The sequence below is a fragment of the Octopus bimaculoides genome, chromosome 11 (genome assembly GCF_046866305.1).
Source record: "Octopus bimaculoides isolate indiv1 chromosome 11, ASM4686630v1, whole genome shotgun sequence".
NCBI classification, from domain to species: Eukaryota; Metazoa; Mollusca; class Cephalopoda; order Octopoda; family Octopodidae; genus Octopus; species Octopus bimaculoides.
The window spans coordinates 61,176,802-61,188,771 of record NC_142938.1 but is presented as its reverse complement, the minus strand read 5'-3'; the positions used below and the strand labels follow the sequence as shown (position 1 = coordinate 61,188,771).

General features: G+C 37.9%; 1 protein-coding gene across 1 annotated transcript; it reads right to left on the bottom strand.

Moving 5' to 3' along the window:
• Positions 1-256: 256 nt before the first annotated feature.
• Positions 257-3,922, bottom strand: LOC106882963 (tubulin alpha-1C chain). Its single transcript, XM_014933814.3, has 3 exons — positions 3,651-3,922; positions 2,064-2,283; positions 257-1,542 (listed from the first exon to the last, which is right to left on the bottom strand). Exons 1-3 carry the CDS (start codon positions 3,651-3,653, stop codon positions 419-421), a joined length of 1,347 nt encoding a protein of 448 aa, XP_014789300.1. The 5' UTR covers positions 3,654-3,922; the 3' UTR covers positions 257-418.
• Positions 3,923-11,970: the final 8,048 nt, after the last annotated feature.

Here is an 11,970-nt window from a genome sequence, read left to right as displayed (position 1 = left end):
TCACGGTTTATAACATCAGTAGTAGTTGGGCTACTGGAGTTGACTTAATTGATTTACCCCACCCCTTAAACCTGGTGTTGTTGTACCAAAAATAATTAACATTTCCTAACAGAAAATATCCCCTAAATCTAAATTTTATCTATAAGGCATGCGACTGCTTCTGATACAAAACGTTTCATGAATTAGATACGAAAAAAAAAAAAAAAAAAAAAAAAAAATTCTTATGTCTTGCTAATGTTTCAAATAAATTCGAAAAAAGTTTTAAAAATGTCTTTATTTCGAATATGCAACATAAAACAGGAAAACAATGCGATTTTAATATCTCAAAATGATTCGTTAGTTTAATAGTGGAGCAACACATTCACATGTGTATAATATACATCTCAATCGATTTGCAATAAAGTTTTATATATAATATTCAATATTCTTCGACCTCATCTTCTGTTTCCGCTGTGTCAATAGCAATTTCTTCGTAATCTTTCTCCAGCGCAGCCATATCTTCGCGCGCTTCCGAAAACTCACCTTCCTCCATACCTTCACTAACATACCAATGAATAAAAGCTCGCTTGGCATACATCAAGTCAAATTTATAATTCAGACGGGCCCAAGCTTCAGCAATAGCTGTCGTATTGCTCAGCATACACACGGCCCGTTGGACCTTGGCCATATCTCCTCCAGGGACAACGGTCGGGGGTTGGTAATTGATACCAACTTTAAACCCTGTTGGGCACCAATCCACAAACTTGATGGATTTTTTCTTCTTAATTGCTGCAATAGCAGCGTTAACATCTTTCGAGACCACATCGCCTCGGTACAACAGACAGCAAGCCATGTATTTTCCACGATGAGGGTCACATTTAACCATCTGATTACCGGTTTCAAAGCACGCGTTTGTTATTTCAGAAACGATTAACTGTTCATGGAACGCTTTCTCAACAGATAGTATTGGTGCATACGTAATCAATGGGAAATGAATACGTGGATAAGGTACCAGGTTGGTTTGAAACTCGTTTAAATCAACATTAAGGGACCCATAAAACCTTAGAGAAGCAGTAATAGAACTCACTACTTGAGCAATGGGACGATTAAGGTTCATATATGTTGGATACCCAACGCCTAAATACTTTTTACAGATATCATAAATTGCTTCATTGTCGACCATAAAAGCGCAATCACAATGCTCTAGAGTGCTATGAGAGGTCAAGACGGAATTGTACGGTTCTACTACAGCTGTAGAAATTCGTGGTGCTGGGTAGACTGAAAATTGGAGCTTTGTCTTTTTACCAAAGTGAATACTCAGACGCTCTATTAATAGAGATGTAAAACCAGAACCAGTGCCGCCACCGAAGCTATGAAAAATCAAGAAGCCTTGGAGGCTAGAGCATTGTTCAGTTAGTTTATGAATTTGGTCACAAACCAAATCAGCGATTTCCTTGCCAATAGTATAGTGACCCCTGGCATAATTATTGGCTGCGTCCTCTTTACCACTGATGAGTTGATCCGGGTGAAATAAGCGGCTGTATTTTCCAACGCGTACTTGATCTGGAAAATATTGAGTAATAAGCATATTAAACCGGCAATATCAATATTATTGAAAGATGGTCAGAAAAGCATAAAATGTAGAGATTACTAAAACATATTTTCGTATAATTTGCTTTATCAGCTGTTCAATTGAATAAAAAAAACCAAGTCCATAGATAAATTTCATGTATGGACTTAATTCCTTAATATATTTCTAACATTTATATTCAAATAAGGGATACATTTACAGAATTTCACTAGTCTAGTCACATTTAACCGATTTGAGAAGCATTTTACTACTGCAACCAGTTTCGTTATAGAGCACAATTTTGAAATATTTCCTCAATATCTAAAAAAATTAAATTTTCTAGCGGCGTTTGGGGACAACAAAAACGAACCACTGCTTCATCTCGACACAAATCTTTGAAATTTTTCCAATACAGGAAAATACAGAAGATTGATTAACCAGAACATTAAATGCGTGATCTGTCAATTCGTTGTTTAATTTACTCTAAAAACAATTATGAAACGTTTACACTTACCAACAACTGAGGGTTCTAAATCAATAAATGTGGCTCTGGGGACACGTTTTCCAGAGCCTAACTCATGAAAGAACGTGCTAGACGAATCATTAGCACCAGAAGACTCTTCAAATGATACCTGACCATTTGGCTGAATACCATGTTCAAGACAATAGAGCTCCCAACAAGCGTTACCAATTTGGACTCCAGCTTGTCCAACGTGAATGCTGATACATTCTCTCTGAAAAAGAAGTGTTTTATAATAGCATTATTTTATTAGAAACTAAAGAAATAGGATAAAAGGGGTAATCGAGCCAAACAGGGCGCATTGCCAGGTGGGATGCCAGTCAGAAATTGTCTAATTCTTTCATATCTTACGCTATCGATTTACGAAAATCGCTGCATTGTATCACGAAATCTAAATCTAAAGGGGAAAATAGACTGGAACGCTTTTGAACATAAGTTTTCGTTAACAAACCTTCGGATTATGGAGTTAAAGAAAAACAAAAAATAAACATGGAAATAGTTCTTTAGGGAATTGAAAGAACCAAGGAACCGCTTTTCCGAGAACTAAATCGTAACACAAGATATCCATAAATTCAATCTAACTATTGAGCACACAAATATTTTAAACAACCTTCATGCAGTGTAAGTTTGCTGCTCAATTTCTCATTTCTCCATCATCCCACGATATTTTGAGGAGGTACCTTCCAGCAAAACTTTGGGTCGACCTTGGAAATGGGTTTAATAGTAGTCCTGTAGATACCCATCAAATGAAATGTATCTAATTAGAGGGTTTCCAAATTAATAATGAAGGTTGACCATTGGTCTTCCTGGAGATTACCTAAGTTTCAAAAGATTCCGAAATCGTCAGCCATTTATTTAAGTTAAAATTACAGATTTTGATAGCACGGGAACCAAGGATCCATTCAGAGTAAAAGCTATACAGCAGACAAGGAAACCTTCTATCCAGTGAATATTGCAGGTCCACAAAAACCGACTAAGTAAAGTGAATGAAGAATATATTAGTAAAAATCGAAGAAAAAAAAAAATTATCAAATTCAAAAATAAATATAAGATTTTTCTTTAAATTATGTAGTTCTAAATACGATTCTGTGGAGACAAGAAAAATGTTTATGGGTTATATGCGAGTACGAGATGTGAATAGAAAAGTAATAATGTTTTGAATGAACAGGCAGACTACTATAGTTCTTCGTTCTAAGTTTCGATAATTTTTCTGCAAATTTTTCTGGTCGTTATTTGGCAGCAGCAGCTCAAGACACATTGTCGTTGATTAAAAAAAAAAAAACTAAAATCATAGGTTTTCTTAAATATTTAGAGTTGTTTATACGTTTCGGTGTTGCTCATGTAGAATAGGATGCTGCTGCGACTACTTTTGGCTATATCTCACAGGTCACTTTAAGACATGTTGAATTCATCGTTAAAAAAATTCCTAGTAACATTTGAAGATATATAAATATATATTTAAAATTCAAACAAATAAATTTGAACAACACATTCTCTAAATGTGAATGTTATTGTATTCAAAACTTGATTCCCTTTAATTTTGTAGAGTAATAGACTGGAACAAAACGGTATCAAACTTACCATTGCTGTAGCCCTGCTTCTGTATCGTTCAAAACAGGAGACACTAACAAGTTACGTAATTACTCAATAACATCTGATTTATTCGGAGAGTAAACAAGAAATGCAATAACGTTGCTCTTTGCCTTGCTATAAATAGTAATATTTTTTAATTTTCCTCCTCCCCTTACTCTTATACTAATTTCTTTATTTGGTACTTCCGGCCACAACACGGAGGGGGAGAGACACAACATTACAATGAGGAGATAAAACTAATGACAATGAGATGTTATATAATGAAAAAATGAAATGGCTGCATGGGCCCCATTACCATGCAGTACCATTTGAACATTTATATACATTATTTCTATTTACCATCGTTTACTTTTCTATTGTTTTTTTCTTACTTATCTGTTTTTTTCTTTCTTTTTTTTTAAAAATATATATTTATAACACAAAACCCTTTTTTCCTTCTTTTTTGTTCCTTTTTTCCAAGACAATTTTACTCTTTTTTTTTTTAATATCTCATAAACGGCTCCAAGTTCATGTGTTCGATTACTGGTGGCAGCTCGTCGAACGCCACCGCTACTCCGGGCGTGTCAATCTTTTCTCTGCACATGTCTTTTAGTTTCCTGTATGTGTCCTTATCGACCACAATGGCCTTCACATTTTCAGAGTACACATCTGTGGGTAACTTTACTCTTATAATATGCTTAAATTTTAGAATTTTTTTCTGTTTCCTTGTTTTTTGAATATGTCACAACCTTACTCTTATACTACTCCGTATTACCCAATAGTCATAGTATGTTCGAAGGCAGTCTCACATGATAGAAGTATGCGATTTTGAAGGGGTAATCAGTCATTTTTGGTTTAATTTTCTTTTTTACAAGATTGCACCCCTATAACTACGAATGGCTAAACTTAACAGCATCTCAACATTAATTCTAACCCAAATCCTTGTCCGGTGCCGAAATCGATCCCCAAATCTAATCAGTTCACACCAGTTTTTTCTGCTGTCCGATTTAATCACTTTTGATCCCTGTTAGACGTGAGTCACATTGTTAATTATTTGTTGAAGGTCTCCCGTAAGGGTGAACCTAATTGTTGAACCTCAGTGTTGAATTGTTAGTTGCTGTTTTTTTGCCTGTGAAATTATATTTATTTTCTTCTCCGTTTATGGGTGAAATAGAAGAAAAAAGAATGGAGTGCGAACCATTTTCAGCCGGCAGCTATGCTTCAGCCACTGCAAGAAGCTTAACTGCAGACGTGTTACAGGTTCGAGAGGTGAAGATGGAGTAAGGGAAGTTGAAGGAGATCAACAGACTTATTGAGAAGGATGGAACAAGTTTGAGGTTGACACCGCCGGAAAATTTGACAGCGAGTGTAACTAAGCGGACAGTAGTATGTAGAAAGCTGTTCATGGCAACGAAACGAATTGAAATAGCTACTGTGGAAGTCATTGAGGAGTGTTTGAAGGAGGTAAAAAGCCTCACAACATTCTACACCAGAGGGAAAAAGTACGGCACAGTAGAGGTAAGGTTCGTGAGCGAACAAGAAGCGATAAAGCACTCCACTGTGGCGCTGAGGACACCACAGTGGGTACTTACTGTACCAACTTACTGTGGCAAACGAGTGGCCAGGGTAAGGATTGGCAGAGTACCCCCGGAGATTGAGGAGGTGTAGCTGGTGGCAGCCATTATGTATAATATGGAGGAGGAAGCGAAAGTTTTAAAAGTAACGAGAACGAAGGAGGTAAACTACTGGGTATACGGCCTCGAGGTGGTAATCAGTTTACAAGACTTACACGAGAGCGGAGGAGGTGATACTGCCGGAGAAAGTGAGATTAAGAGTAGTGGTGGAGGGAACACCTCCAACTTCTTACCAGTGTGGAGTAAGAGGACACATGAGAGCGAGGTGTCCCCAGAAAGACGTTAAAGGTGTAGAGGAACAGCAGCAGCAGGGTACCGAGCGGGAGCAGAGTGCTGAAGTAACGGTTCCAGTAAGTGAGAAGTATCCGGAGAAAGTGGAGGAGGAATTATACGGTGGTAAATAGAAATAAAAAGGAAGAAAGACGTGAACTCTCCGCCAAAGAATCCGTTAAAGAAAAGGAAGGAAAATAAACAGGAAGAGACACGATATGAGATTCCAATAATATCAACAAGGGAGGCCAACGTCGAAAACAAAATGGGACTACAGGAACAATTAACTCTAAAAGAACCGAAAAATAAATGACATATGGTGACTTATACGAAAAGCACGGAGACTGAAAAGAAAATAACGAAAATGAAGTCGATAATAAGAGTGAAGCTAACAATAGAATACTATCCAGAGAGTACCAAGGCAATTGTAATTGACAAGGAGAGATGTGCTAGACTAAGAGGATGGCTCAGAAATAGGATAGACCTAACAGGAGTACGTGTGGAGTTCAACGACTTGTTGCCAGTAATAGATTATGAGGACCTGAGAGAGTACGTGAGTGAGAGAGAGAGAGATACATATGCATACTCGCATATATATATCTGTATGTATGAATGTGTGCGCGCGTGCGTGTATGTCTGATCTGATGAATGCGTATATATGTATATCTATCTATGAATCTATCTATCTATATAAATAAGGATAAGATCGGTATTTAAAATACCGATCTTATCTTGTGGCCAGCGTGGGAATAAAAAACCTCAAAGGTAATAATATATATATATTAGCTGCTAAACCCGGCCTATCATTTCGGGTCCCCTGTTTCGATTGGAGCCTCTAGGTGTATGAAGATTTCATCACCCCCTGTCAGAAAATGGCTTCAGGAGTTGTGAAGAAAGAATTTGTACGTAGTCTGTTTCTGAGAGCTATTCTATTGGACTTCTGTATAATCATTAAAACATTTATTTTATTATGAACATAGAAAGAAATTATACATTAATCCCAATTTTTGTACGCAGTTGTATCCGTAAAAATTTTATTTGCAGAGAGCAGAAATTGAAAGATATATGAAATGGACGTGCGTGTGTGTGTGTGTGTGTGCGTGTGTGTGTGTGTATATGAGAGAGAAAGAGGGTGAGAAAGAGAGATGGAGTGAATGAGTGAAATTGTGTCATTGACTTACATTTGGCTGGCACGACAAGTACGAAGCTTTTGAGGCGGCAGATGACTGGGGTGATTTGGAAGGTGTGAAGAAATGCCGTCTTTTCAGTGGAGGGCTTCTTTGTATGCAACGTTTCTCGTTTTGCCTTCTGATGCACAAATGTATAGATTTTGTGGCCTGCCAACACGGGAGCATCCAACGTAATGTTGACCATGGGAAAACACTTGATCTGTGAGATTTAAACCAACCATTTGCAAAGATTGACCCTGTGCCTTATTCATTGCCTTTTCAAAAGAGAGTTTGACAGGAAATTGAAGCCGCTTAAAATAACCAGGAAGTTGTTCTTAAATCCTCGGAACATTCCATGCAATCCTCGGAACTTTACAGGAACTTCTCAGAATTTTCCCAGAATTACATATCCTATCCTCGGAACTATCCATGAAATCCTCAGAGTTTTCCAGGAAGTTCTCAGAATTTTCTCGGAAGTACATATCCCGTCCTCGAAACTTTCCATAAAAAACCTCGGAACTTTAAGGAAATTCTCAGAATTTTTCCGGAAGTACATATCCCATCGTTGGAACTTTCCATGAAATCCTCGGAATTGTCCAGGAAGTCCCCGGAATTATCCAGGAAGTACCTATCACTTCGTCGGAACATTCCATGAAATCCCCGGAACTCCCCATGAAATCCTCGGAATTTTCCAGGAAGTTCTCAGAATTTTCCCGAAAGTACATTTCCAATCATCGGAATTTTCCTTGAAATCCTCGGAATTTTCCATAAAACCCTCAGGATTTTCCAGGAAATCCTTGGAATTTCCAGGAAGTTTTCAGAATTTTTCCGAAAGTGCATATTCCATCTTCGGAACTATCCATGAAATCCTTGGAATTTTCCAGGAAGTTCTCGAAATTTTCCAGTGAGCACCTACCATATCCTCGGAATGTTCAGGAAATTCTCCGAAGTTTCCAGGAAGTTTCCTCGGGATTTTCCAGGATGTCCCATCCTCGGAATTTTCCAGGATGTCCCATCCTCGGAATTTTTCAGGAAGTCCAATCCTCGGAATTTTCCTGGACGTCGAATCCTCGGAACTTTACAGGAAGTAGTTCATCCTTGGAACTGTCCATGAACTACCCGAACTTTCTATGAAGCCATTGGATCTTTTCAGGAAGTCCTCGAAATTTTTCAGGAAGAACTATCCTCGGATCTCTCCAGGAAGTAGTTCAGCCTCGGAACTTTCCAGGAAATCCTAACTTTCCAGGAACTTTCTAGTTGAACCTTTGAACTTTCCAGGAAGTCCTCTGAATGTTCTAGGAAGTAGTTGATTCTCGGAACTTCCAGGAAATTCTTGTATCCTTCAAGGAAGCCTTTGGAACTTTCCAGGAAGTCCTCGGAACTTTCCAGGATGCTTTCCGGATTTTCCAGCATGTCCTATCCTTGAAACTGTCCAGGAAGTAGCTTATCCTCGGAAATTTCCATTTATGAATTAAGCTAAAATACTATTATTAATTTAATTAATTAAAATATTTATATTATTAATCGTATAAAAATCGTCGTGTCTTTACAATATTAAATCCTTAAACTTACTAAAATATTAACGTACCAAATAAATAAAATGGTGAAGAAGAGTAAGTAAATATTTGAATCTCTAATGATCGTAACACAGGTGCATAAATCAAAAATGAAGAGAAAAAGATGATAAAAACGTTTAACTAAAACATTTAAATGATACTGCTTGCGAGAGGGGAGCATGCAGCCATTTCATCTGCATTATTATTGTTCATCCTTCATTCGTTTCGTTTTGTGTTTTTTGTCCCCACTGTGATGTTCTGGCTGTTCTTGTGCTGTTACCTCTGTGTATAAGCCTGAGTGCTTAAATAAAAAATAAGTTCGCACCAGTCACGAGGTCAAACATCCCTGAAAGTTCCATCCGAATCCATCCAGCAGTTCTTGAGATATCTTGTCCACGGACAAACAAACAAACACGACTAAAAACAATACATCTGCCTTCGCTAAGGCGGAGATAATAATGACAGAATGGGTATGGTTACATACCTGGCTGAAATCAGTAAAAATATTGTATCTTATAAATTTACTGTCCTTTCGGAGAATTGTTCCACGAACTGTTTACACAATTCTTTCTTTCATTCCTATTAGAAACATTACATACATAAATGATTTAACATTGAGCAATATTCTTATTTTATTTCTAACAAGCTGCACGATTTTGTCATTCTTTACAAGATGTATTTCACACATTTACAGTTACGTACGTGGCCTCCCAGCATTGATGTCCTCGCAGAGCGAGTAATTTGACAGTTTTTCTCACTGATAACCAGAATAATAGAAAAGATTCCTGTCTTATAGAACGCTTCACTCTTTACAGGATACCATCCTTAGATTACTGTCTTCGATAATTTCTAAGCCAACAACCCATTCTTTTATCTTCCTCCTCTTACATATTCACTATTTCTTTCTTTCCATTACGGTATATTTATCTTTATCTCTGTTTACTTTTCATCCCGTCTATTTCTCTTCTTTCTTTCTTTTTTGTTTTCTTTCTTTTCTTTCTTCCTTTCTTTCTACCCTCTTCTGTTTCTTCCTTCATCTGTATACCGCCACTATCATCGCAAATCAAGCAACACGACAAATAGTTATCGATGAGATAGATCAATTATTAACACGACAATCTGACAGTTGGTGTGATAAATCGGATATTGATGTGATAATCTAAATATTTGTTGTCATAAAGCGGGTATTCATATGATAAATTGAGTGTCGGAATGGTAATCATATGATATACAAGAAAATAAAAGCGAACAAACTTACAAATAAATATACATGTGTTACTAAAATGCATGAAATCGTTTGATAAATAGTTGTACAGTCATAAAAACGAATGTAACGGTTGCAATTTCGTGAGATAAAGGCATCTTTGTTTTTAAATTCACTATCAGAAATGGAAGATATTTGAAAGACCAATTCTTTAAATGATCTGCTGGGAATTGAATGAACAGCAGATAGGTATATATGCACACGACACACATACATATATATTAATGTTTGTTTTCATGTCGAGTTATAGTCCATTCTACTTACTATAGACATAATGCCTGGAATTTGGTGGTACAAGATTAAAGGGTGGAAGGCAAAGTGGACATCGGTAGTATTTGAACTCAGAACGGACGAAAAACAACTGAACATTTTCTCCGGCGTGTCAAGGTTTAACATTAAACAGAAGAATTACTCTATATTTTCTTTACGGAATAAAGCGGCGAGCTGGCAAAAACATTAACACGACGGGCAAAATGCGTAGTGGTATTTCGTCTGTCTTTACGTTTTGAGTTCAAATTCTGCCGAGGTCGACTTTGCCTTTCATCCTTTCGGGATCGATAAATTAAGTACCAGTTGCGTACTGGGGTCGATCTAATCGACTGGCACCCTCTCTAGAAATTTGGGGCCTTGTGCCTTGAGTAGAAAAGATTTCCTTTACAGAATGCATATTTATTAGACTTTTCCAAGAGGAAGGGTGACAGTAACTTCGAAGTTTCGGTCTGCTAAGCAATCGACAAATGCTTTATTTCTCTTGTATTCGTTTCGTGGTATCAGGCTGTATACAATGTAAAGCAATCTTCAGCTGCACAAAGATATAGAAATTTAATGAAATTACATTTAAACAGGGTGCTTAAACTTACGTACCATATTCACTGAATCTATCTATCTATCTATCTATAGATAGATAGAAAGTTTCAAGGAAGGGGAGGAGGGGGATGAATTACTACCTGGAAAGTTCTGAGGAAGGGGAGAAAATATTTCCTGGAAAGTTCCATGGAAGGGGAGGCAGAGAAGAATTACTTCCTGGAAAGTTCCAAGGAGGGGAAGGAATTACTTGCTGGAACTACACCAGTGCAACCTTGCTCGCCTTGGTAAGTGCTAAAGTAGTCATGCTTTCAAAGTTACTAACTTTCCTCAATCATATTTTTTTTCCTTTGTCGAATCTAAGTTTGTCACCTGTTTTCGCAGAGTTTCACATTTTACAGCAACAGTTTCGTTGCTTTCGGTGTAAACGAAAAAAAAGGGCCCTTTTCAGGGCCACTTTACATACGACTGTTACACCACCTGAGAACGCATTACAGCCCTCTTCAGGGCTTCTTATCAAGTTGTTACCGCTATGAGAACGACAAAAAAGTCTTTTTCGGGGCTACTTCACCCGTAATTGTTATACCATCTGAGAACGCATTAAAGTTCTTCTCAGGACTTCGTATCAAACTGTTACCGCTTGGCTTCAACGGTACCCGGCGACCAATTTTGTTATAATTTGCGACAATTTTGTTACAGTAAGCGACCTATTTTATTACAATTTGCAGTTAGCTTTATTTATGATATAGGAAACTTACTATCAAAAACATTGTAGGATTTGAGTTGCGAGTAACGCCGGGTATCTCTTACCTTCATTCTTTCCTCTTTTCTTTCTCTTACCCTGTCACTTCTGTTCTAGCCTTTCTACTTACTCCTTCTCTCTCTCTCTTGTACTCCTAGCCTCTCTCCCTCTTGTATTCCTAGCCTTTCTCCCTCCCCTTCATCTACATCCACCTTTTTTTTCTCTGTCGCGCCCTCTCTGTCTTTCCCCTCTGCCTGCTACTACCACATGGCCAGCAGCCGGTTCCTCTATTTCTTCCTTTCTTAGGGAATCCCTGAGCTGACAAGTCACAAATTCTCTCACCCTCTCACTTCTATTCTAGCCTTTCTACTCTCTCACCCTCTTCTATTCCTAGCCTTTCTCCTTCCCCTTCATCCACATCCCCATTCTTTTCTCTGTCCATCCCTCTCCCTGCTGTCTTGCTCCTCTGCCAGCTGCTGTCACACTGACCAACGTCCAGTCCGTCTTTTTCTTCCTTTCTTAGACAGGCCCCTTAGCTGACCAGTCACAAAATCTGTCTCTCCGTTCTCCATCGTTTAAAACATTTTCTAAGCGTTACTCACTATTCTCGTCTTCTTGGCCACAAGGCCGTATTTTGTTCGAGTGTTTGTCCTCGTCCACCGTCCTCAAGCACACACTGTGTCGTTTTGCTTGTTTTGCTTCGTTTTGTTTGCTCTTGACCCTAATTCTAAGCAAGAAAACATTTTTTTTCGGGTACCGCCATTTGGGAAGCATTCAGTCTTATCGTTAAAGGTGCCAAACTGAAGAGTACCATTGGTCGATAACTGATGAAGAATTATGGACTTTCTGTTTGTTTCCCGTTCGCATATTTATGAATTCATACAGTATAC